Raw genomic sequence first — 27,963 nt, 5'->3', positions numbered from 1 at the left:
ATCCAGGACACACTCAAGACAGCAAGCTAAGCAGGATCGGGGAAAAAATGGAGCTGTTAGCAGCAGGGCAGCCTGAAATTTATAGACCTAATTATATTCCATCTTTTTGTAGAGGAACCGATGAGATTACCTCCATCCCTGCAAAATGAAATTTAACAAACTTTGCAAAATATGTGAAATGCATGCATGTTCTCATCATGAACATATATATGAACCTGTACAACTTTGTTTATTTCCTGGATAAATATGCATATGAACCAGCCCGGAATTACTATGCATATATATGAGTATATGAGCAATTGAAGGGAAAGAGAAACAGAAAGCTAACATAGAACGACGTCCAAAATATTGCTGCCGTGGACGCTTATTTGATCTGGCGTAATGCCACTTTCACTGATTGCGTCCAAAATATTTTATAGTTGTTATATTAAAGCTATGGGTAATAGTTTCTGCAATAGTTAACATTAGCTGCCATAGATATAGCTTGGGCCTCGGTAAAGGCAAAAAAAAACACTAAGCAAATTGTTTGCCGAGTGCAACAGTAACTTTGTCAGGTCCTTTTCCACAGGTACTCGGCAAACACATGAAAAAAACTGTATCGAGTGCAGAAAATCGTGTACTTGGAAAACAAATAGCATGGATGATATGGCTTAAACTGTATCGATTCCACGCATAGTCGAATCTTTGCCTAGTGTGGTGTCTGCCAAAGAACATCGGGGGTTTGGGCAATATTAACACCTTCCTAATGAAAAACTGTTTAATCATGAAATGGTGGTGGCGTATCTATCATTATCCTCCTGTTTCTCTATGGCTTAAAATCCTCAAAGCCAAATACTTCCCTGATGTCGAACCCTTTAATGTAAATCCTAGGGAAGGATCCCAAATCGGGAGATCTCTGGTCAAAGTCCGTGAGGAATTTTGGAGTCTGGATCTGTTCAAGGTTGGCTTCGGAACCTCGGTTCATTTCTGGTTAGACTGGTGGCAGGGGGGTGGCTCCCTTTGGATCTCTATTGCCGAATTTTGTTTTCTTAGTGCTCTAACAAAGAGATCCCCATTTTGGAGCTCTTGCTGCCAACAATTGGGACCTTGGTTCCATCGTTCCTTTTCTCCCGTAGAGCTAGCGAACTGGCAGGATCTCATTGCCTTGTTACCTACCCTCACGTAGGCTCCTAATCGACTGATTTGGCCCTATTCTTCTTCAAGAAAGTTCTTCATCATGTTTGAGAAATGCTCAACATGTATCAAAAAACATGTTACGCGTGTGTAAGAAGAATGTGCAACGCGTATTGAAAAAAAGTAGACATGTATTTAAAAGAAATAGAAAATAAAAAGGAAAGAAGAAAAAAGAAAAAGAAAAAGAAAAAAGGACCCTGTTACTATTGTGTTGGCACAACCACACACGCCACAAGTAGGCGTGCTACTAGCTAGTGGTGTGCCCGACATGCAACACGCCACTAGTTACTGGTGCCTTGCCCCACTGCTAAGGCCCACATTCTAGGGGAGAGTTTTATGTCCGACACACCACTAGTAATATGTTATTACTGTAATGGGTCTGGAAGCTCATACCACTGGTACTGATACTTTGGGCAAATACTAGTGGCGTGACTCGTCAGTAGTACCATTCCTCTATAAGAATTTTGACACTTGTGCGGCACTGTACGCGCAACAAATATAGAGGGGGTGCACATGGGAAAACAATTTACCAAGGTTTGGGCTCTCGATATGAGGTAATAGGCTACTTCCTTTCTTAGAGGATTGTATTGATGGTTCGCTCGTATGAAGCTAGGGTTTGTGGTATTGTGTACGATTTGTTGCATGTGAAGGTCCTAATCATTATATGTGAACCGGGATAGGGTTACAAGGAAACTGAGTTGTGTGTTGTGTGTGTGTGTGTGTTATCATAGGTGCGCTGGGATAGGGTTATAAGGTCCTACCCGGCCTTATATAGGTGCGCTGGGATAGGGTTACAAGGAAAATGAGTCGGTTATCATCACGTAGTTCTAGTGGGCTAAACTTATTGATGGGAAAGGCAAAATTATAGCTTCGGAATTTCTCTTAATTGAATCTCCAGCTTCAAGTATAATTTCGAGGTGTTCCATATGCAAACCTCAAATATGGATTTTTTTTTTTTTGGAAAAGGAGGTCTGCCCCTGGCCTGTGCATCGGAACGATGCATGCAGCCATATTATTAAAAGTCTCAAAGTATCACAAAATCTTCAAACTGTTATAGCTCGCAAACGGAGCAATGAAAAAAAGATGAACAAAAAGCCACAACCGTAAGTAGATAGAAGACTAGGACCCTAGACTGCTATTCTGTTATGCGACCGACATCCAAACCGGTTGAAGATAACCCGTGCTACCATCTCCCATTGGTTGCACCCAGTAACCAAAGGCTCCCTGGAGTCTGTAGGAGTGAGTAAGGACCATGTACAGATCCTCGTAGCTCTGAATATGACCTGTAAGAAGTTTAAAATGTGTTGTCTGTTAAAAATCATATCATTTCTGCAGTTCCATATAGCCCACAAAAATGCGCATATTCCAATCCGAATACGAGCTGCGGTATTATGTTGCACTCCAGCTAACCACGTCCCAAATAATGATTCAATGCTACCTGCAGGGACAATATTGAAAGCTATATGAATCCCTATGGAGAGTGGTCAGCAATAGTTAGTTATTGGGAACATACAGACGGGAAAAACAGTAGTAGCCACATATATAATTCTCAACCAAAAAGGTACAAATGGACCTACTATATATAGTGGTATTCTTTTCTTGTACTTCAATTCAATGTACTCGCATGTATTGTTGGTTGACTCCAGTCGTCGGTGTAACCCACCCTATGACTAATGGGACGAATTCGTCCTCCCTGACTATATAATTAGAGGTCATAGCTTCATCAACATGTTAATTCATCATGCATAGCCACATGCACTACTGGATTGGAATGGTGAAAGTAGCTTGTAGATAATCAACATAATCTTCGCAAGTTTTAATCCCAAGCTCATCACTAACGTGTTGTGCCGTTGGTCTACGTGATGGGTTTGGCTCCAAGCACTTAACAAGAACATTGATCATTATGTATATTTTTCTAGCTCTTTCAGCATCTGGTAGCATGAGCCTGGAGTCTAAAAGATCTTGCAGGTACAGATGTGTTTTCTTGGGAGCCATCAAGAGGGATGCGAGCAAATCGCCTGGATGGGACCCCATAAATAACTCTAGAACAAGTACTCCAAAACTGTATACATTACACTTCTCTGTCACATTCTCAATGTATGCTAGCTCTGGAATTTATATGAAATAATTAGTGCATATCAAAAGTTAATTTGTTATGAAAATGATGACAATACATCAAAACGAACATATGTACTACTAAAACTGCAAAAGTATTTGATAACGTTTGATTATTTTTGTTTACCTGGAGCTATATAGCCTTTCGTCCCAGCGAGCCTTGTGAGATTTTGGTCATCAATATTGAGAATTTTAGCTGTACCAATGTCAGAGATGCAAGCCCTAAATTCCATATCAAGCAAAATGTTGTTGCTTGTTATATCTCTGTGGACTATTGGTGCCGAACAATCATTATGCATGTATGCCAAAGCATGAATCACATCCAGCACAATATTTACCCGCCTACTCCAGTCCAATCCAACTGCCCTTTCATCGACCCTTAGTGTTTCTGCCAAGTTTCCTCTATCCATATATTCGTAGATAAGAAACCTTCCTTGACTAGAGGAATAATATCCAAATAGTTTTACAATGTTTTGATGAAGAATCTGTACCAATGCCTCGATTTCACGATTGAACAATGACTCATTCATGCAACAGTCATCTTCAATCATTTGGATCTTCCTCACTGCAAATATTTCAGATGTTGCAAGTGTAGCTTTGTAGACATATCCATGTCCCCCTGTTCCTATGCAATGTACGTCGCTGAAATTGTTGGTAGCTTCAACAATTTGCTTATATACATTTCCCCCATCAAAACTCCAAATAGAGAAGGCCTTTTCTTTGAGTTACATTAATTGTGTTAATTTCCTTGGGTTTCTTGCTTTCATGTCGGAACATCAATATCACTACAACAAGCCCAAGGAATATCAGAGTAGCAACCACTACTACTACAAGTGTTTTGTGTCCTTTCCTTCTTCCCCCAATTTCAGTTACACTACTACATGGAGCCAATCCTTTCACTACACCACATAACATCTTATTATGCATAAACCACTTCAGTGGAGCTCCTTGGAAGAGCTTACTCTTTGGGACTGGTCCTACCAATTCATTGTAAGATACATCAATGGTTGTCAGGCTTTCCATACTCTGAAATGATGACAGGATGGAGCCACTAAGTTCATTGTGTGAAAGATTCAAAGTATCTAGCATGATCAGACCACTAAGTTCGCTTGGTATTGCCCCAATAAATGAATTATCACTCAAGTCCAACGTGATATGTAAGTTGCGCAATAACTGTAGCATGATAGGGATATTTCCTTTGAAGTTATTGTGACTTAAATTCAATGAGAGCAGTTTTAAGAAATTCTCAATTGATCCTTGCATCAAACCACTCAAGTTATTTGATGACAAATCCAACAACTTCAGATTGGATAGTGCCCCAATTTCTTGTGGAATGCTTCCGTGGAGAAAATTATCCACGAGGCTCAAACGGAATACCCTTCTTAGATTTCCTAGTTCATTTGGAATATATCCTTCAAGCTTGTTTGATGAAAGGTCAAGAAGCCCTATCTGAGATAGTCTCCCCATACATGCGGGTATCCTCCCCGTAAGGTTGTTGTTTGAGATGCTAGCATCGTAAGATTATGACATTGCCCCTAGTTATAAGATAATTGACCAAACAGTTTATTCGAGCTCATATCCATATACACCAGATTAGGATGAACTCCTAAAGCAGAGATATCTCCCTCTATCTGATTCCTTTCAATACGAACTCTGACTAGGGTTCGGCAATGTATCAAACTTGATGGAAGTTGTCCATTCAGATTATTATCAGATCCAGTTAAATTCTTCAACCGCCCTCCAGCGCACAAGTCAGGTGGCAAAGGACCAGATATATTGTTACCATCCAACTGCAATAGCTCGAGATCCATTAAGGTGCCAATTTCTCGAGGAGCTTCTCCGGAGAATTGATTGTAACTGAGTTGCAAGGTGGTGAGCTTTGTCAAATTTCCAAAGATATTGGGGATAGAGCCTATCAATTTGTTTGTGCTAAGATCCAGACGTTGTAAATTCACCAGCAAACCTATTTCTTGTGGAAGACATCCTAAGAACTGATTACTAGCAAGGAACATGGTAGTGAGCTTACTGGAATTTCCAAAGAAGTTGAGAATGGAACCTACAAGATTATTTTTGCCAGGTTAATTACCTAGTTCTCAAGGAATACGCCCAGAAAGTTGGTTCTTGTTAAGTTCCAAATTTTCTAGATTCACGAGGTAACCTAGTTCTCGAGGAACATGCCCGGAAAGTTGGTTATCCCATAGATACAGGCCACTGAGGTTAATTAGGCCACCAAAGGAATCGGGGATGGAACCCATGAGTTTGTTGGCGCTAAGATCCAACATTTGTAAACCAAGTAACCTAGTTCTCGAGGAAGATATCCTGAGAATTTATTACGGTGGACGTACAATGTTGTGAGCTTAGTCAAATTCCCAAATCTAGGGGGAATGGATCCCATGAATTGGTCTTGTTAGGATCCAAATCTTCAAGATTCAGTAGGTCACCTAGTTCTCGAGGAACTTGCCGGAAAGTTGATTATCCCATAGATACAAAACAGTGAAGTTATTCAGACTCCCAAAGGTATCGGGGATGGAACCCTTGAGCTTGTTGGAGTTAAGATCTAATATTTCCAGACTTACAAGGTAACCTAGTTCTGGAGGAATATGCCCAGAAAGTTGGTTACCCCATAGGTACAAGGCAGTGAGGTTAATCAAACCCCGAAAAGTATTTGGAATGGAACCAGTGAGGTTATTTTGCCTAAGAGACAACTCTTGCAAATTCAAGAGATGACCTAGTTCTTGAGGGATATATCCAGATAATTTGTTACCACCAAGGTACAAGATAGTGAGTTTAGTGAAATTCCCTAAACTTCTTGGAATACGGCCTGTGAGGTTGTTGCTGGTAAAATCTACCGTAACTAGTTTCTGTAGGTAGCCTAGTTCAGTGGGGATGGGACCAGATAAGTGATTGGCTGACAAGCCAAGCCCCACTAGACTCTCTAGGTGTTTTATTTGCCATGGTCTTTCACCAGAAAGCTCATTCTCCTGAGCATTAGGTGCCACAGGTTAGGGAAGGATGATGCTAAAGCGGGTGGAAAGGAGCCCCTTATCTGATTGCTGGAGAGGTGGATACTCGTAAGAGTACACAACGCCGTGAAGTTGAGGGTGCTGATCGAGCTCCCCTCTCAGCCGCAGCCCCGGGAGAGAGATCTCGGTGACCACCTCCTGGTTCCTTGCCTCAAGCTTGCCGGTGCTGCACTTGATGCCATGCCAGCTGCACGGAGATGTACCGCTGTTTCCCCTTCCCCAGGATTGCAGCTGGGCTGGGTGGCTTGCGAGGAGGGCTACTGCTTGCTCTTCCAGCAGTGACGGCACAAAAGCCCTGGCTGGTGGAAACCAGGCTAGTAGGAGAGCGAGTGAGATGAGTTGGAGGAGAGGGGAGGTCTCCATGACTTGCATGGTAGGAGTTACTTCTTGGTTTGTCCCTGTGAACGTCATGGAGTCATCTTATATTTGTTTCATGATGATCCATGTAGCATTCTCATGGGTGTTCTTCCCACGCACGACTCTTGAGTCTTGAGACAGCTACACATACCGACATACGGCTCGAGACGCTACGTTGGTCCTCGTTTGCTGCGTGTACGCCAATCATATTATAGCACGTGCGATCAGGACAGGTCGTCCGCCGAGGTCCAAGGAAAGGCAAAAAAAGTCTGATTCCTGCTGAAAAGTTGGACTTGATGGGTGCCAATGATCTGTTTGATTCCAGCTGAAAAGTTGGACTCCACGGAAGGTTAGACATGGGCACTTGATATTGAGCTTCAGATACTATTCAAAGGAAATACGGCTTGCCGACATGTTTCACAAATGTATATATTTAGTGGACACGATCATGTTGTAGCACGCTCACTGTGCTTGCAGATTGCTGTTAAAAAAAACGATCATTTCTGAAAAAACCAGCAGAGTCATGCATATACAGATATTGCTTCCATCGTATATTCATGCCAAAAAAAGGACTGTAGAAGACATAGATATTGCTCCTACACTTCCGCAGAGACGGGCGCCCGTCGTCATTGCCGCAAAATGCCAGGTGCTCCGCATGGCGCTCCAGGAGTAGGAGTGGTTGGCGATGCAGCCAGCGACGACGGCGAAGAAAGGAGTACGGCTCCGAGGGGAGCAGACCCGCGCCGCCTGGCACATGGCGGGCATCTTCATATCGTCGTCCTCCTCCGCTTCGAACAGCGATGATGATGGTGACGCGCCCGGGGACACCGACGCCTACGCCGAGTCCAGCCACCGAGACCCCAAGGGGAAGCGTCCGGCAAGGAAGTGGTGAAATCAGCCTCTAATTTTAATTCATATTAAATCGTTAAGTGATGAACTCGGGTGGCAGGCACTTTTCGATCGGATTATGTTAAGTTTCTATGTCCAATCAGATTATATTTATATGTTATCTATGCCAGATTTATACGCTCTATGTTGATCTATGTAGGAACAACGTTTGCATATGGATTAGAGTAGTGTCGGTGCTAAAACTGGCAGATCTCAGGTAGGGGGTCCCAAGCTTGGTGATCTGAGCTAGATGGTTACAGGAGAAGTAGGGGCACGATGTTTTACCCAGGTTCGGGCCCTCGTCATGAGGTAAAACCCTACATCCTGCATTGTATAATATTAACAAGAATTATACACTAGTTTAATTATGGTACTAAGATGCTTACATTAGTTCAAGTTCACTATGCTTTCCAAGGAAGTACGTAGCTGGTATAGAAGAAATTACATGGCACAATCACGTCATCCATAGACATAGGCACTCCTGTGTAGGAATGATGAGCCTAGCATGTATAAAATCAATATGATTTGCACATGCTTTAATCGTGGATAACTCCTCACTGGCATGCCGTGCCGTTGGCCTGCGTGATGGACTTGGCTCAAGGCATTGAACTGCAACACTGAGCATGGAGTGTATTTCTCTAGTGGTTGCGGCATCTGGTAGCACGAGCCTCAAGTCCAGCAGATCCTTTAAGTAAACATCATTATTTTTGGTTCTCAACGAGAGGGATGAGAGCAAATCGCCTGGATGGCATCCTGCAAATAACTCCAAAACAAGCACTCCAAAGCTATATAGATCACATTTCTCTGTCACATTGTCTGTATATGCTAGCTCTGCAATTATTATAATCTAATTAGCATATGTATGTGTTGCAAGTAAATTGATCAAAGTTCATCATAATGATCACAATACATCACATTCACAAAACTAGTTGTTAAGTTTTGATTTTTGTTTACCTGGGGCAAGATAGCCTTTTGTCCCCGCAAGCCTTGTTATATTCTGGCCATCAATATCGAGAATTTTAGCAGTACCGAAGTCAGAAATGCAAGCTCGAAATTCCACATCAAGCAAAATGTTGTTGCTCGTTATATCTCTGTGGACTACTGGTGACGAACAATCATGATGCATGTATGCCAAAGCATGAATCACGTCCAGTACAATATGTATCCGCCTTCTCCAATCTAACTCGATTGCTCTTGCATTGGATCTCAATATTTCTGCTAAGTCGCCTCTCTCCATATATTCATAGATAAGGAACCTTCCTTGTCTAGATGAACAATACCCAAATAGCTTAACGATGTTTCGATGTCGAATCCACACCAATGCCTCTATTTCAGAATTGAACATTGCCTCGTTGACATAACAATCATCTTGTATCGTATGTATCTTCTTCACCGCAAATATTTCACATGTTGAAACTCTAGCTTTGTAGACAGACCCGTATCCCCCGGTCCCTATGCAATGTGTCTCACTAAAATTGTTGGTTGCTTCCACAATTTTCTTGAACACATTTTCCCCATCAAAACTCCAAATAGAGAATAATTTTTCTTGTGTAACTCTAGAATTGACAATTGACTTTGATTTGTTCCTCTCATGTCGGAACACCAATATAGATACAACAAGAACAAGACATATCGTAGTAGTAACCATGGCTAGTGCAAGTGTTTTGTATCCTTTCATTTTCCCTCCATTCTGAGTTGCACTACTACAAGGGGGCAATCCTTTCACAACACCACATATCATATTATTATGCATGAACCATTGGATTGGAGCTCCTCGGAAGAGCTTACTCTCTGGTACTGGCCCTTCTAATTCATTATAAGATAAATCAATCAATGTCAAGCTTTCCATTCCCTTAAATGATGACGGGATCAAGCCAGTAAGTACATTGTTTGAAAGATTCAAAGTTTCTAGCATGGTCAGATCACTAAGTTGGCTTGGTATTGCCCCAACAAATGAATTATCACTTAAATCCAACTTGTCTTGTAAGTTGTGCAATGCCCCTAGAATAGGAGGAATGCTTCCTTTGAAGTTATTGTGTCTCAAATTAAATGAGTGAAGCATCAAACAATTCTCAATTGATCCTTGTACCAAACCACTTAGGTAATTTGAGGAAAAATCCAAAAACTCCAAACTAGACAGGGACCAAATTTCTTGTGGTATGCTTCCATGGAGTGAATTATCTGCGAGGCTCGGGTAGAACAACTTTTTAAGTTTTCCCAGTTCACTTGGAATCTCTCCCTCAAGCTTGTTTGATGAAAGATCAAGTATCTGTAGTTGAAACATTTGCCCCATACTTGCGGGTATTTTACCTGTGATGTTGTTGTTTGAGATACTTAGCTTGTTAAGCTTACGAGACTCTCCCCATTTATAAGATAATTGACCAAACAGTTTATTTGATTTCATATCTAAGTACACTAGATTTGGATGGGCTCCCATCTCAGAAATATCTCCTTCTAGTTGATTCATTTCAAGACGAACTCTGACAAGGCTTCTACAGTTTAACAAGCTTGATGGCAAAGGTCCATTCAGGTAGTTAACTTCTGCAGTAAAATTCTTGAGCCGACCACTAATGCACAAATTGGGTGGCAGAGGACCGGAGAGGTAGTTATTGGAGAACTCGAGTTTCTCAAGATTCGTTAAGTTGCCGATTTCTTGAGGGACATGTCCAAACAATTGATTCTCACTGAGTTGCAAGGTAGTGAGCTTAGTCAAGTTTCCAAAGGTATCCGGGATGGAACCCATGATTGTGTTATTACTGATATACAGTTCTTCTAGTTTCACCAGGTAACCTATTTCTCGAGGAATAAATCCAGAAAGTTGGTTATCCCTTAGGTACAAGCCAGTGAGTTTAACCAAACTCCCAAAGGTATTAGGGATGGAACCAGTGAGTTTGTTGCTGCTAAGATCTAAGTCTTCTAAATTCACCAGGTAACCTAGTTCTACAGGAATATGCCCAAAAAGTTTGTTATCCCAGAGATACAAGCAAGTGAGGTTAACTAGACTCCCAAAGGTATCAGGGATGGAACCCGTGAGTTCATTTGCATCAAGGGACAGCTCTCGTAAATTCACCAGGTAACATAGTTCTCGAGGAAGATATCCAGATAAATAATTTCCAGTAAGGTACAAGATGGTGAGTTTAGTGAGATTCCCTAAATCTCTTGGAATGGAGCCTATGAGGTTGTTGTGGAAAAAATCTAACCTGACAAGCTTCTTTAGGTAGCCTAGTTCACTGGGGATGGGACCAGACAAGTTGTTGATTGATAACTTAAGTGTCACAAGATTTTCTAGCTCTCCTATTTGCCTTGGTATTTCACCAGAGAGTCCAAGGGGAAGCGTCCGGCAAGGAAGTGGTGAAATCAGCCTCTAATTTTAATTCATATTAAATCGTTAAGTGATGAACTCGGGTGGCAGGCACTTTTCGATCGGATTGTGTTAAGTTTCTATGTCCAATCAGATTATGTTTATATGTTATCTATGCCAGATTTCTATGGTCTATGTTGATCTATGTAGGAACAACGTTTGCATATGGATTAGAGTAGTGTCGGTGCTAAAACTGGCAGATCTCAGGTAGGGGGTCCCAAGCTTGGTGATCTGAGCTAGATGGTTACAGGAGAAGTAGGGACACGATGTTTTACCCAGGTTCGGGCCCTCGTCATGAGGTAAAACCCTACATCCTGCATTGTATAATATTAACAAGAATTATACACTAGTTTAATTATGGTACTAAGATGCTTACATTAGTTCAAGTTCACTATGCTTTCCAAGGAAGTACGTAGCTGGTATAGAAGAAATTACATGGCACAATCACGTCATCCATAGACATAGGCACTACTGTGTAGGAATGATGAGCCTAGCATGTATAAAATCAATATGATTTGCACATGCTTTAATCGTGGATAACTCCTCACTGGCATGCCGTGCCGTTGGCCTGCGTGATGGGCTCGGCTCAAGGCATTGAACTGCAACACTGAGCATGGAGTGTATTTCTCTAGTGGTTGCGGCATCTGGTAGCACGAGCCTCAAGTCCAGCAGATCCTTTAAGTAAACATCATTATTTTTGGTTCTCAACGAGAGGGATGAGAGCAAATCGCCTGGATGGCATCCTGCAAATAACTCCAAAACAAGCACTCCAAAGCTATATAGATCACATTTCTCTGTCACATTGTCTGTATATGCTAGCTCTGCAATTATTATAATCTAATTAGCATATGTATGTGTTGCAAGTAAATTGATCAAAGTTCATCATAATGATCACAATACATCACATTCACAAAACTAGTTGTTAAGTTTTGATTTTTGTTTACCTGGGGCAAGATAGCCTTTTGTCCCCGCAAGCCTTGTTATATTCTGGCCATCAATATCGAGAATTTTAGCAGTACCGAAGTCAGAAATGCAAGCTCGAAATTCCACATCAAGCAAAATGTTGTTGCTCGTTATATCTCTGTGGACTACTGGTGACGAACAATCATGATGCATGTATGCCAAAGCATGAATCACGTCCAGTACAATATGTATCCGCCTTCTCCAATCTAACTCGATTGCTCTTGCATTGGATCTCAATATTTCTGCTAAATCTCCTCTCTCCATATATTCATAGATAAGGAACCTTCCTTGTCTAGATGAACAATACCCAAATAGCTTAACGATGTTTCGATGTCGAATCCACACCAATGCCTCTATTTCAGAATTGAACATTGCCTCGTTGACATAACAATCATCTTGTATCGTATGTATCTTCTTCACCGCAAATATTTCACATGTTGAAACTCTAGCTTTGTAGACAGACCCGTATCCCCCGGTCCCTATGCAATGTGTCTCACTAAAATTGTTGGTTGCTTCCACAATTTTCTTGAACACATTTTCCCCATCAAAACTCCAAATAGAGAATAATTTTTCTTGTGTAACTCTAGAATTGACAATTGACTTTGATTTGTTCCTCTCATGTCGGAACACCAATATAGATACAACAAGAACAAGACATATCGTAGTAGTAACCATGGCTAGTGCAAGTGTTTTGTATCTTTTCATTTTCCCTCCATTCTGAGTTGCACTACTACAAGGGGGCAATCCTTTCACAACACCACATATCATATTATTATGCATGAACCATTGGATTGGAGCTCCTCGGAAGAGCTTACTCTCTGGTACTGGCCCTTCTAATTCATTATAAGATAAATCAATCAATGTCAAGCTTTCCATTCCCTTAAATGATGACGGGATCAAGCCAGTAAGTACATTGTTTGAAAGATTCAAAGTTTCTAGCATGGTCAGATCACTAAGTTGGCTTGGTATTGCCCCAACAAATGAATTATCACTTAAATCCAACTTGTCTTGTAAGTTGTGCAATGCCCCTAGAATAGGAGGAATGCTTCCTTTGAAGTTATTGTGTCTCAAATTAAATGAGCGAAGCATCAAACAATTCTCAATTGATCCTTGTACCAAACCACTTAGGTAATTTGACGAAAAATCCAAAAACTCCAAACTAGACAGGGACCAAATTTCTTGTGGTATGCTTCCATGGAGTGAATTATCTGCGAGGCTCAGGTAGAACAACTTTTTAAGTTTTCCCAGTTCACTTGGAATCTCTCCCTCAAGCTTGTTTGATGAAAGATCAAGTATCTGTAGTTGAAACATTTGCCCCATACTTGCGGGTATTTTACCTGTGATGTTGTTGTTTGAGATACTTAACTTGTTAAGTTTACGAGACTCCCCCCATTTGCAAGATAATTGACCAAATAGTTTATTTGACCTCATGTCTATGTACACTAGATTTGGATGAGCTCCCATCTCAGAAATATCTCCTTCTAGTTGATTCATTTCAAGACGAACTCTGACTAGGCTTCTACAGTTTAACAAGCTTGATGGCAGAGTTCCATTCAGGTAGTTATCTTCCGCAGTTAAATTCTTGAGCCGGCCACTAATGCACAAATTGGGTGGCAGAGGACCGGAGAGGTAGTTATTGGAGAACTCGAGTTTCTCAAGATTCGTTAAGTTGCCGATTTCTTGAGGGACATGTCCAAACAATTGATTCTCACTGAGTTGCAAGGTAGTGAGCTTAGTCAAGTTTCCAAAGGTATCCGGGATGGAACCCATGATTGTGTTATTACTGATATACAGTTCTTCTAGTTTCACCAGGTAACCTATCTCTCGAGGAATAAATCCAGAAAGTTGGTTATCCCTTAGGTACAAGCCAGTGAGTTTAACCAAACTCCCAAAGGTATTAGGTATGGAACCAATGAGTTCGTTGCTGCTAAGATCTAACTCTTCTAAATTCACCAGGTAACCTAGTTCTGGAGGAATATGCCCAAAAAGTTTGTTGTCCCAGATATACAATTGAGTGAGATTATTTAGACTCCCAAAGGTATCAGGGATGGAACCCATGAGTTCATTTTCTTGAAGGGACAACTCTCGTAAATTCACCAAGTAACCTAGTTCTCGAGGAAGATATCCAGATAAATAATTTCCAGCAAGGTACAAGATGGTGAGTTTAGTGAGATTCCCTACATCTCTTGGAATGGAGCCTATGAGGTTGTTGTGGACAAAATCTAACCTGACAAGCTTCTTTAGGTAGCCTAGTTCACTGGGGATGGGACCAGACAAGTTATTGATTGATAACTTAAGTGTCACAAGATTTTCTAGCTCTCCTATTTGCCTTGGTATTTCACCAGAGAGTTCATTCTGCTGGAGCATTAAGCACCGTAGTTTTTTCAATGATGCTAAAGCAGGTGATAAAGGGCCCCTTATCTGATTGCGTTGAAGAAGCAGGAACCGGAGGTCTCTGAGTGACACAATGCCGGGAGGGATCCTCCCGGTGAGCCTGTTGTGCGAGAGTTGGATGCTCGTCAGGGTCGCCAACGCCGTGAAGTTGAGGGCGTCGAGCTCCCCTCTCAGCCGCAGCCCACGTAGAGAGATCTTGGTGATCACCTCTTGGTGACTTGCTTGATGCTTGCTGCACTCGATGCCGTACCAGCTGCAGGGCCGCTTAGAGTTGTTTCCCATTCCCCAGGATTGAAGCTGGGCAGGGTGGCTTTCTAGTGTGTCTTTCCAGGCAAGGAGAGCCCCTGCTTGTTCTTGGAGGGACGGCACTGCCATTGCCTGGAGAAACGTGGCTAGTGGGACAGTGAGTGAGATGAAGCGTAGGAGAGGGGAGTTCTCCATGACTAGTCGCATGGCTGTGGTTGGAGCTTGGGTCTTGGTGTATGCCTCCGAAACTGTGCGAAACTTCACCTTATATGCAGTTTCATGGTAGGTAGACCGCCCATTTGACTCCGTGTACGACTGGACGCAAGGGTCCTAATTTTACGGAAATAATGTCGCCTCGTCTTAGCGTGGAAACCGTGTCCAAGTAATTTCTGGTTCTGGACGTTCTTTGTAAATTAACCCTAGAATTTTGGACTGGAGGCTTTAAGCTTTTCTACTGGTCGAGGCAAAGGTCTGCAAAGTAGTGAGCTTTGAGGAGTTTAAAAACAAAAGGCGACGTACGTGTTTCGCGTGTATATCTTTCCCTTTGTTGTCCCTGCATAAGAAACCACCAAAGAAAGAAAAGGTGAGCATTGGATTCAACGAAAAGATCTCCCTGTGCTCATGATTTTCAAGGGGGTAGAATGACAGGTACAAGTGCACTAAGCTTGAACCATCTGTAAATAAACCTGAGTGCGCTCGTCCCAAACTGTGACCTCATGTTGACCGTTCCTGATGCTAAAGCTACTCTGGTGGCCGAAAATTAAGGATAGAAATAATCTAATTCTAGCAAAGCTCAAGCAATATTGACCATAAGTACCTTCAAGCTTTCTCAAAGAATTAAACCAGACGTCAGTTTATTGTACAAAACAAAGACCCGGATTTTCTCGTGAGTTACACACAATATTGTCCTAAAAAAACACCCAGAGTTTCTCAAAGATTTTAACCTGTCAACATTTTTTAACGTGAAGGTAGTTTTTATCAAATAACAGTAGCAATAAAGAATGCTGGAGTATCCGCCTTCCTGGGCTCGGGGAAAGAGAGCCTCTTGGCCACCCGTTGCCGGGGAGAGCAGCCACGGGGGCCTCTCGGGGCAGCTTCGAGCCATCTGATCTACCAGGACAGCTTGCACCCGGGCGACCCAGCTGGAGTGTCCATGATGGGTGGACCATGGGGGCGCGCCCGGGGCCTATGTCATTGGGCAGCATCGGGCATGCCCGCGATGGAACTGTCGAGCCTTCACACCATCCATTTTCGGTTGGAGTGTCGTGACGGCATCTCAGGGGCTCTCCGCGTGCCCGGGCGACCTGACTGGGTGGACCGTGGGGCGTGCCCGGGGCCACCATCATTGGGCGTCGGCGGACGCGTTGGCGATGGTACTCTCGCGTGTTGCCTCACACGAGACGGGGAGGGCGGACTTGCATGTCGGCCTCCTCGCCCACGCCAGGCGGTTCGGTCCCGACAGGTGGGCCGTTCGTGGTGCTTGCGGCGGCGGCTCACGCATGGATCCAGGTCGTGGGGGCCGTTGGCGAGAGGGGTGGGCTCACTACAAGAATACCCCTTATAAAGCAACCCACATTCTACAACATTTTAGCTATAGGTTGTAAAATTCATAATAGATACACATATGAAAGGTTGCACGTATGCGTTGCAGAATGCAGATTTACATCTCTTTGACCCTATCGTGGGACATATACCAAAAAAAACAGGGAAGGAGAGAGGAATGCGCGAGAAACAGATCCCCCGATGCCCCTCCTCTCTCCCAAGTCGCCGCCACCAACCGCCTCATCACCCTCCTCTCCCCCTTGCCGCCGGCCCTCCCCTGCCCTCCTCCCACCTCGCAGCTCCGGAGGCTACCGGATCCGCCGCATCACCCACCCACCCACTTATCCCTCTCACATCCCATCTCTCTCTCTTGATGTGACTCCTCATTGCGCCACCTGCGGCGGCTGATTCAGGCGATGTCCGGCGAATCCCGCCATCGCGAAGCACAGCCCGACGTCCCCTCACACCGTGGCGCCCTTCCATGCGGCTAGATCCGGCGGTAGCGGCCACCAAAGCCCACCCGGCCGCGACCTTTCCCCGATGGCTAGGGCTTCGGGCGTCGGCTCAGGTGCCGGTGGCCATGGCGTCGTCTCGTCCGGTGAGTGAATCCCCTCCCCTGGCTTTGGCCTCTCTCCCTTCCCTTTTCTCTGACCTCTGTTCTTCTCTTCTCCTGAGACGTCTCGGTATACCCCCCTCCCCCCCCCCCCCCCATTCTATTGCTGCTAATCCCTGTCAAAAAAGTTTGACCCTTGTGCAATTCATTGACGAACACTGATAGGCCTATAGACTGACTTCCGATCTCCATTGATTTACATTTATGCACTGATTGCTACTCTATTAAATTAGTAATTATTAGATATCAATGGAGCATCAAATTTTTAAAAATTCTTATACGCTGCTAAGTGCTAACTCATCCATCCTTGGTAGATGAGTCGTTAATCCTTTCTATTTTTTTATGTAGAGAAGCACTACTTCTTATATGCGGACCCCATGTTAAATAGTCTATTACAAGAGTTACAATATTTAAAGAGGGATCCAGTCTTAATAGATCTCTGTATTGCAGTTTTGATGAGTTACTAATCAAAGTTTTTGTTGCAATTTCACACTTTTTGGGAGTCTGATGGTCAGGTTATTCAGGTGGAGGTAGTAGCTTGCTAATGGTGGCTTTCACGTCCAGCGCAAATACTAGTGGACGTGGACCTGTTGGGGAAAGCACGTACATCTTTGTGTTTAGTGAGCAGGTGAATTAATAATCCACATTGTTTCTTCTATGATGTTGCTTTGATGCTGTTGATATGATTCAGAACACTGATAAATAAGACAGTACACATTTTCTTTGTCATTTGGTTATGTGATTGTCCTCTCATACACTGGAGGAGGGTAGTGGAGGCGAAACTGGGCCACGACCTCCCTTCCAAAATTACAAAAAGAATTTTATACAAAGTTTATTCACTACTTTAGCACAGCCCAGGAGATAATGCCCAGTAGCAGTCTAGGAACAGCGTCCATCCCCGATTCTCCACGGCTCCGATAGACTGCTCCTGCAGGGCTAGATCACTACCAGGCCACAGCTATTGTGAACCATCCTCCGCTGACATGATTTGAGCGACCGACCATTGCGAACTCGTCCGTTCGTCTGATGACCTCCTTGGCTCCTCCTCTTTATCGACTTGTCTATCCCCTTCTTATCGGTCGGAGGCTTGGAGCTGCATGACGCTGACGCCGGCAAGCCACCACGCCGGACGGATGACGCACCAGCACTTGTGCGCACTGGACCTTAATCCTCTTGCTGGGTTGCGGCTCCTTGTTGATTGAAACCAAACGCCTTGGACACTGCTGGTTGGTGCTTCGTGCTTGCCTGGCTAATCGCTTGGTTAGTTTACTACAGAAATGTATGTCCTATTTTTTGATTGGAACGGAGAGAGTAACTGAGAAGCGAGGTGTGATGATAATTTATTCATATAGATGTTCACTGCATCGGTTAAATGCTGGAAAATTTGATGCATTATAAATTCCTGATTTAGATATATAGCAACAATGGAAACGACATATTGTTTAGTCATATAATTATGGGATCCCTACAAATTATCGCTTACACTTGTTCTATGATGAGTAGCTTTTTCATGCATATTGTGTGTTTTTAGATGGATTTGGCCCCCTGTTGTGTTTTGGTCACGCTCCGCCACTGCTCTCATAGCATGCAGTTATTATATATGCAATTGGGTCAAGTCAATGCAAAGGATTCATCTATACCAAGTACTTATCTACTAATCTAAAAAAGATACTTATCTACTACCGCTGTACATCATAGTGTAAAAAAAACTGAATCCCAATACCCCACTTAGATGCAACCCACACCTGAGCTTTATGCATGTTCATGTGCAAACATTCATATACTAAAGCTTGCAGCAAGCACACGCACATATACACCGGCAGCAGCTCACTGTTAATCATCATATTAGTCATTCATTAAATAGAGGCTCACTGTTTGTTTGTGCGCAGGTTTCCGAAGAAAGAAATACTCAATGCCATTCGGTGGTTTTCAATGTGCCAGTGTCTACATTCATAGTACATCATTAAGTTTTACCTTCAACTAAGACTATTTCCGTTGAGGTGATTATTTATTTATTCCTTTATTGCTTAGATTAGCTCTAACCATTTTTCAGCCTTCTTTTCTGCTCTTATTCAACTATTTATGTACTCCTATCTCACCAATTGTGTACCTATTGTTGTGTGTAATTTAATGTGAGGCGCCGCACTTATCCGTTCCAGCACTGCCGAGATGGAGGCGACATCACGGACGGCTGGAGCTGCGAGTAGATTTGTCCAAGATACAGCAGTGTTCGTAGTCATAGTTCTGGTAACTGTCTGCGATCTCCATATGTTAACTGTTTGCGAAGATGGAAATGCAAGTAATGTTCTTCTTAGATGCTCTTGCCTTTTTGATTTGTACATTGCTAAAGTGACCACTGAGCTCATACCACTTTGATTCATAAATTGCTGAATTACCCTCATGAACTCTTGCTGTCATGGTTTGTAAATTGCTGAATTTCCCATTATGTCGCTTGCACTGTTCCATACAAGCAGTGTCTATTATGCTTTTAATCCGTCAACTAAGTAGGTACTATGTTATTAGTGGCTTGCTTTTAGGCCACAACCACATCTGTTTATTTTTCTCCGAGTCTGTTTATGTTTGTTTTGTGACCTGAGGTAGTATATTGAGTTGTAAGGGAATACTTTCAGGTCACAACTTTTCTTTGTAATAGTTGTAATCTAGGCAGGCAACCAATGTTTCGAAAGTAATGACCCATTGTAAGAAGTAATGTTTCCTATTTGCTGGGCAACCCATCACTATTTGCATCATGTCAATGCATTGTGTATTAACAGTTCATTTTGTTATTTTGTTTGTAGATTCAAAAGATATACGGATGATTATATGGGTGCGTGGCAAGTATACTGCAATGATGATGATGATGTTCCCGGTTCACGATGAAGACGATGATGACTGTTCTCAGTTTTAGTTTAGTTGTAGGGATGCTTTTCCTGTTGGATGATGTTCCTTGGTTAAGTTTTAGTTTAAGTTGTAGGGATGTTGATGGATGATTTCAGTTTAAGTTTTGCTGTCAAGAGAATATTCAGGTTATGCATCACATTTGGATGTTATTCCTCCTGTAATATCAACTATTGTAATCCCACAGTTGTTTTCAATATATGATTTCTTCCTGTCGTGCGTATATTTTTTCTTCTGACTTGATATACATACTTATCATCATTATGTGGGGCATTAATTTAATTACTGGAAATATATAAAATATTATTCACATTTTATATGTAAAACACCTGAAGCATTGCAAATTCTTTGTGGCCAAGCAATGGGATTTGAAATCCTGTAGATGAGATTTGAATTCCTCGACATTAACCACCAACGTATATGAGTGTTGTAAAAGTCGGTTTTATGTGTTGTACTCTTGCAACGGTTTCTTTTACCAACGGAAGTATAACCGTTGCATTATGCGCTAGCAACACTGGATAAGGCTACGCATCCAAAACCGTTGGTAAAGACGCTAGCAACGCATATATGGACATTTAGATACGGAAAAATGCGTTGCTATATGATGGGTCCTGTTGTAGTGGCTACACCCACCTTTGAGGGGATTGTTTGCTCGTGCGAGCCGTCCTTCTTAGCTTGGTCTAGGATGTTACGTGCGATCGATCCAGCTGGGCTTCACCGGGTGGCTGGATAGGGTCAACCGGCCATGGTCGGCACGACGCGCGATTGTCAAGGCTAGGTCCGTCTATCAGTGCCCATTGCCTCTTGACAGGTTGCCTCGCTCTTGCCAACCACGAACCAGGTGGTCGGAGAGGGCTATCCGGATAGGGGTGCGGCGGTGGCCTTGCCGGCTGGCTAGCATCGAGCCATATTCGAATGTTGCGCCGAGGGTGGCTCGATCTGTTCCTTAAGGAGGTTGTGTCTTGTTATAAGTTCATTGATTTATGTCACACGTCGGATGGCGTGCACATTATGCCTTGCACATGCTATTCCTGGGCGATCTTTGCCCGTTCTAGCCGGTGACGGTCGAACGCGTCTCCTGCCTCTCTCGCTTCTTGCACGCATGTGTAGCGTGCCTTCTTCTCCGGCCTCAATGAGCATGCAGCCCATTGACGGCCAGCTCGCCGTCTCTGTTTTGGCCTTTCGGGTGGGGTTCGCCTTTGCTGTATTGTTCGTGTCAATGTTTCTTCTGTTTGGCATCTTTTTTCTTTGATCGGTCCACCTAGGGACACGCGGTTTCCTCTCCTTTTGTTTTTTCTCATTGTTTTGGTGGCGAGTTGTCTTGAAGCCGGCGTGAGTAGGTCAAAAGTTTGATACAGGGAGTCCACACTTGGCTTCACTTACTGTCAATGATCCTGATGTCGACATGCTTGACTATATAAACTTACGATAAGGAAAGTGACATCTACCACCAATACATATATCTGCGGGAAATATTCCAGAGCACTACACGTAGCGGCACCATTTGATAGATCAATACATATACCCACCAATATCATATCCCATTTTCTTATAATAGATGAATACCTAATTAAGTTTGGTATATGTTCATCACATGGATACATGTTTTGTTGATCGATGTTCTGATCGCTTCGGAATTTCTTTTTCTTCGTTCTTTATCTAGGCATAACTTTGCTCTTGTATGACATTACTTTTGCCAGTTTGATTCTTTGTTTGTGCATTAGTGTTGGTTATGTGCATCTTGGTCATGGAGAGGCAATGTGTGTGCTCACTGTGTCTGTATCCCCTTGACGCTCATTTTGAGTCAATAAAATTCACCCGCTGTCGAAAAAAGAAGTTTGATGACTGGCCAAATGTAAGTACTTATAGTACCTTGCTTGCTTGATATAATTAATTTTGTTTTAATCCTATATCTATTTGCCTTATGAGTCTAGCTATGTAGTTGAGTGAGTGATGCGGTTATCATTAATTCTTGTTACCCATAATTATCATAACTTTGCTTCCCACTCAACATGTCCTATATGACAACCAGAAAGTCACCCTCATTAATTCTTGTTACCCATAATTATCACCACTCTACCTCCCACTCAACACATCCTATATGAAGATGAGAAAATCACCCAAACCACTCTACTTTCCACCTTGGCATGGTACTTATCAAGAGAGGCATTTTTTTTGTACCATTCTACTAGCCTAAGTAGTTGGACAGGGCATCCATCATGAAAATCCTTGTTCTAGCTAATCACATCTTGGATCGGCGATGTCATCATCGGCATGTTCTACCTTCTTGAAGGCGTTAGATGTTTATATCATTTATTGTTATGGTTTCTTATTGTGGTGTATTTGTTGTACTCGGCTTCTTGATTGCTTTGGCCCCTTGTCTTGTGTCAACTTTAATCAAACTGTGGCCATGCATGTACTCTTTGTGTTCATGCGGATGCAAAGGCTGGGAGGCTTATACCTTCCTTTTTGTACTAAGATAAGAGTAGTCATTTGTTATGAATTAACTAGTTCACCTGCGTGGTATTGTTTGACTATGAATATTGTAGGGAAGGAGATGGCTGAACATTTGAAAATTTTATTTAACACGGTGAAAAATGATCAACACAAATTTTGTAATATTAAGACACACTGCTTTTATTCGTACTCATAACAATAGTTGATACATAACACTCTTCAGGTGCACTTTGAGAGTTTGTACGTATTAATTACCTATAGCATGCTTAATATCACCATACATGCATCACAGTTCACACACAAATATACATAAATACCCATGCATGCATATAGGGTGCATGTTTCTGCATTGCTTAACTAGTACTCTGTATTATCCTTTGGGGGGCGGGGAGGGGGGGGGGGGGGGGGGGGGGGCTGCTAGCTAGCTTAATTCTTGGGGCATGGCGGAAAGACGCAAGTGACTGGTCTAAGCGCAATGGGCGGCTTCTCCTCGCGGAAGAATGGCAGAAGAACTGCATGCGCAAGAGAAAATGGCAGAACATGAAACAATTAATAGTAAAGATATGTGTGTGCTGTATTTTTCTGAAGAACAAACATGTTAGAAGATCTAGTACATACATCGGCCAGAGCCATGGCAGGTGTAGCTGCTGCTTATGATCACCACGGAGATGAGCACCATGACCTGCACGAACAACCCGCGAGCTCTGAAAGTAACTCCAACCGATGAAGCCATCTCTACTTGTTAACCTTGTGTACCCAAGTTTTCTTTGTGTGAAACAAGTTGTATGATCGTCTGGTGTTTGTTTATATAGGCAGTTCTTGCCCTGGATGGTTGGTCCTAAAGGTGACATGGGCAGGTAAAAAAATGGACTTTTGTTGGACTAGAAACAGTAGGGAAGAGACCTACCTACCGTCGGAATATCCAGCAAAAATATTACTAGTGTATCAAGAATCACGTTGGTTCCGGAAGTCAAGGTGGTGTGTCTAGTGTAGAGTTCTTGCCGACACAAGACATCAGCCCAAGGATCAGTTCTACACGCCATCATGGGATTCTCTAATGCCCAACGGCGCCTTTGTCTTGCCATGATGGCTTTGTGTTGCTCGAAATCGATCGCGAGCAGCTTGTTCTCAAGCGGAAGCAAAAGGAGGATATGTCACATTTGTGGCATGCGCCCTCAAACAAGCTCAGGGTCTTTCTAATATTTTTATTAGTCTTGAATTATGTATTGCTTTTGCAAGAAGGGGCCGTAATAATATTCCTCACCATTGTGCATAGTTCGCGGCAGGGACGGAGATTCACAGGCAAAGCTCGGTCATGGCCCACCCAACCGAGAAGCAAAACAGTGAGGTGTGAGGGTAAAGCTTTTAAGTTCATCAAAACTTCATGGATTTTGATGATTTTTTCTGGGTTTTAATAAATAATTGTAAATCAAAGAAACATTCTGAAATTTAAAATGTTTACAACTTTTTCAAAATAATTTCTTCAAAAAATAATATTTAAAAAACATAAAAATATATAAACAAAACCACAAAAATACCAATTGATTAAAAAAACCTAACAAAAATCGGTAGTAAAAATAGTAAAAATCGGAAGAAGCACACAAGAAAAAAAACTAGAAAATAAATAGGGACAAAAATGTTGAAACCAAAAAGGAAACGTGATTTCCAAGATTTGTTTCAGACCTTCCGGTGATTGGCATTCAGTAGGAGAAGGCGGTCTCATCGACTACAAAGAAATTTGGGGCGACTTCGTCAATCTCAAATGTTGTGCCAGCTCAGTATATCGTAGGTGCCCATAGAGTATGATGTGCGTGCGTGCATTCATAGCGTTGAATGTATGTGTGTGTATATGAACGTTTATGTTCGTACTGTGTTAAAATAAAGACAGACACGCTGGAAATTAGCTAAAACGCCCTCCCGTGAGCGCGTGAGGGGTGATCCCAAACACATGTGTGCAAGGGTGGCCAAGAATGGACGGACACGGGAGAGGGTCTGGGACGGCACAACTGGGTGCGGCTTTATCTCACCGATGGATTATAGTGCGTGCATGCTGGGCGGATCCTGCACAAATGTGCACACCTCGCGAGCGTTAGGTTGCTATTTCTCGGTTTCAGGTTCTAGAAACTTCCTTGAAACAGTTTTTATTTTTTATGTATTATCTTGCGATTTTTCTTTTAGGTTTTTGGTTTCATTTTTTCTTAATTTCCATTTTCTCAATTTCATGATTTTTTTTCAAAATACAGAGCATTTTTCTAATGTGGTCCAAATTCATGATTTTTAGAATTTTGAAATATTGTACGAAATTTGTGAACATTTTTTAAATTCATTACTTCTTTTAGAATTTCAAGAACATTCTCTGAAATCCGTGACTTACTTCCAAACAATATTTCCTGAACTCTTGGAACATTTTTCAAATTTGTGAACAACTTTTGAAATTTGGAACATTTTTCGGAATAAAGACAAATTTAAATTTCATGATTCTTTTGAATCCCCAAAAACAATTTAGATCATGAACTTTTTTGAATATTTTAAAGAAATACTACATACGACACATTTTTTTTAAATCCATGAACATTTTTTCAAAACCATGAAGATATTTAACTCTAGTTTATTGAAAATTTGTGAACATATTTTGAAATAAAGGAATAATTTTCAAATCCATGAACAGTTTTTCAAATATAGAAAATTTTCTCAAATTCCTGATCTTTTTTTAAATTCATTTTTTTCTGAAACATGAACATTTTATTAAAAAAGTCATAAATTTAAAAAATATTTACTTTAAAAAACATATTCAACATTTTTCAAAAGATGTTCACGTTTTAAAAATAACTTATATCAAAACATACTCGCAATTTAAAATATGTTTGAAATTTAGAAAAATGTTTACACTTGCAAAATTTACTCATGGTTTCAATAATGTTTGGAATTTTCAAAAGAAAAACAGGTTTTCAAAAATTGTTCATGATATCAAAAAAATTAAAATTTCAATAAAATGTCACTTTTTCAAAAAATAATCAAAATTCAAATGATATGAACTTTTCCAAATAATATTTCCCAAATAATATTCATTTTTTTAGAAAAAACAATTTGAATTTTTGAAAACTCGAATGGAAAAAATGCTGCGGTTTCTATTTGCTACAGTCCCCGGTCTCTAGAGTTGACCCCACTACAGTACACAACATAGCTACATGGGTCGACTCAGCGGGAACATATCTGGTGCACCAGGGTAATTGGTGCTACCGGTGCACCAGTCCCCCGTTGTACTTTCAAAATGTTTGGAAAAATTAGTGCATTGACACAACATCAATGTATGTTGTCAGAAAAAATCAAATCAAAATTCAAAACATTGCTGGAGATACAAAAAATAACAATTTTGACATCAATGTGCTAATGGGCCAAAACTGAAGCCCAACTTGTGTTATGTACTATTCCGTGTCAAATTTGTCATTTTTGTAAATGTTTTGGATTTTGATTTGAATTTTAGTGACAACATACATTGATGTCGATGCACTAAATGTTTTCCGAATTTTTTTGGAACATTTCTGAATGTGCAATGGGGGACTGGTGCGCCGGTAGCACCAATTGCCCTGGTGCACCAGATACATATGCCAGCCTAGCTGGGGGTGCCATGTGTGAAAGGGCACCAGTTTGACCCATGCGCGACAAATAGGAATCCCGAGACCAAGCAAACAAAGTCAATGGTGTGATGGGCCAATTGCCTAAGCCATTCAAATGCTCCTTCATGTCAGGAAATAAGTAAAGTAGAAGAGGGCAAGTATGTGGCGACAATCCTGGCTAGGGAGATTGTAGGCTTTAAGCAAAAATACCAAGGGGCAGCCAGTTCTGCGGGGCATATGAAGAACCGAACCGCCCCATGGTTTGGTCGGGGAACAACTTGTCAACTAAGGATAAAGATGTCCCGATCAAATCATCAACTGGAGATGTATCCATTGGATGGGATCAGATAAGTTGATCAACCAGAAGATTCAAGGAGGAATTGGCTTCGAACATCTAAGTTATTTTATCAAGCTCTATGCGGAGCACAGGTGGAGCCTGATTACATTCCTAGGTTTCTTGTGTGCAAGACTAGTGGAAACTAAATATTTTCCATAGGGGCATTAATGAAAACTGCATTTATTTTGAGTATTTTGCCGAAATTGTTTGCTCAAACTTTTAGCATAGATACGTCCAACGCATTACACCTTCATCAATGAGAAGAGGTGAATTTGCATCATGAATGTATCCAAAAGAGATCACAAAGAAAATTTCAATGTGAGTCTATTAGTTAAGTAAACAACAAGTTTATGTTTATTAGTTCAGTATAAACATCGAACTTTTATTCCACAAACCTCGAGAAAGATCGTCACCCCGGCCTGTAAATCAGGTGAAGCAAATATCCATTTCTTTATTATTGTCGGTTCTACAATGAACCCGAAACGTCCGCTGATAATAGGCTATCTGATACAACTCATGTATCGTCAAATCCCATATACAATTATCGTCACACTATCCATACTTAATTTTAAAAAAATCAACCGGCCCCCCACTGATTTCCTCCACTATGTGTTTTTAAGACCACTCCGTAACAAAATCCACACAAATATAGCAAAACTCTCGTTGCACCCATATCCAATTATTTTCATGCTATCCGTATTTCTTTAACAAATCTCGTTTAACCATATTTAAATGTTTGCGATTAATAGTTACAGAATCCCACACCACCACAGGATGTAGCAGAGACCAAATAAAGATCTAGTGGCACTGCCGAAAAAGGTACTTGTACATAATATTTCCCACCGAAAAAAGGAACATAATAGAATATGGCTTGTACACCAAACCCATTTGATTATCTCTGAAAAGTTATACATAGAATCTTTTATAAGTTCAACAAAAAGGAATGAAGAAAATTGAAAGAGCGGAGAGAAATCTCGTACTTTCTAGAAGCCAAGAGAGAAATGTCTTACTTTTCTACAGAAAAAAAATTGTTTCACTTAAATCACATTAAGGAAAAAATGTATTATAGATTCTTTTTTTCTACTAGTTGGCCAATATTTTTTGCTATCACGTTACAGAAATAGGTCTTATGATAATTTATGTTTATCCAATTGCCTTACTTACTAAAAACCATGTCACACATAGGTACACCTCCTTCAAAGCAGAAAACATTTGATTTTAATCAGGAAATGCGAGAGAAATATTGTCGACATGTAGAAAACAACCATCACGCGTCATATGCTTGTAAGACACTAAGACGTACGTTTATTGGTACAAGTTTGTCAATTACATATCATCGGTATTACCCTTTTCCTTAACAGAAAAAATAACCTGATTGTTTTACTCAAAGAGGTAGCAGATGTTCATAGCCTTAGGCATGTGTCACGTCATGTTTGTTGGATGTACGGTGGGACTAGTAAGCACTGAACAAAGAGCGTGCTTCATCTCCAAGAACAAAGAGGAGGGCTGCCGAGTCGCCGGCGGCAAGGAGGAGGACCTCTCCATGAGAATTTCAAGAGTCAAAAATGGGAAAGATGTGATAGTACGTGCACTAGAAAAAGGATGAGTTGGCATGGCCGCTATCAAATTTTCTTTGTTAACTTTTATAATTCTTTGTTGAATTTCAATAAGACATCCATTGATTGACTCATTGCAGAATATATCTGATGCACTAATTCTAGTAATTAAAAGTAGACTTTCATCTCGGACAATTAGTTCGATGCCAAAGGGTTTTCAATCAACATTATTTTCCGAAAAGTAAATAGAAGCACTGGGTCAATTGGTGATCGAGTATGCAACTTGGCCGGGCGAGCAGCATATATATACAGATGAAATGGAGCAATTGACGGGGTATATGTACAGGCGAATCCTGCATGTAACGTCTGATTATGATCTCATTTGCTGTCATTGGTAGAGCGTATGTTGGGTTAAGATTAATT

At 41.6% G+C, this 27,963-nt stretch overlaps 2 protein-coding genes, 1 long non-coding RNA gene and 1 pseudogene across 3 annotated transcripts; 1 reads left to right on the top strand and 3 right to left on the bottom strand.

Annotated features, from left to right (window-relative positions):
- Window positions 1-3,551: 3,551 nt before the first annotated feature.
- Window positions 3,552-6,722, bottom strand: LOC141040592 (uncharacterized; annotated as a pseudogene).
- Window positions 6,723-8,010: 1,288 nt separating this feature from the next.
- LOC141040591 (uncharacterized) lies at window positions 8,011-11,471 on the bottom strand. Its single transcript, XM_073506705.1, has 3 exons — window positions 11,466-11,471; window positions 8,511-10,920; window positions 8,011-8,387 (listed from the first exon to the last, which is right to left on the bottom strand). Exons 1-3 carry the CDS (start codon window positions 11,469-11,471, stop codon window positions 8,011-8,013), a joined length of 2,793 nt encoding a protein of 930 aa, XP_073362806.1.
- Window positions 11,472-11,832: 361 nt separating this feature from the next.
- Window positions 11,833-14,749, bottom strand: LOC141040590 (uncharacterized). The gene has a single exon (XM_073506704.1). It carries the CDS (start codon window positions 14,725-14,727, stop codon window positions 11,833-11,835), a length of 2,895 nt encoding a protein of 964 aa, XP_073362805.1. The 5' UTR covers window positions 14,728-14,749.
- Window positions 14,750-16,857: 2,108 nt separating this feature from the next.
- On the top strand, window positions 16,858-19,785 carry LOC109751213 (uncharacterized). Its single transcript, XR_002230053.4, has 3 exons — window positions 16,858-17,303; window positions 18,565-18,922; window positions 19,474-19,785. It is a non-coding gene; the product is annotated as an uncharacterized lncRNA (long non-coding RNA).
- The last annotated feature ends 8,178 nt before the right edge of the window (window positions 19,786-27,963 follow it).

The sequence above is a fragment of the Aegilops tauschii genome, chromosome 2 (genome assembly GCF_002575655.3).
Source record: "Aegilops tauschii subsp. strangulata cultivar AL8/78 chromosome 2, Aet v6.0, whole genome shotgun sequence".
In the NCBI taxonomy this organism is placed as follows: Eukaryota; Viridiplantae; Streptophyta; class Magnoliopsida; order Poales; family Poaceae; genus Aegilops; species Aegilops tauschii.
The sequence above is the reverse complement of the archived record's forward strand: the minus strand, read 5'-3'. Positions and strand labels throughout refer to the sequence as shown.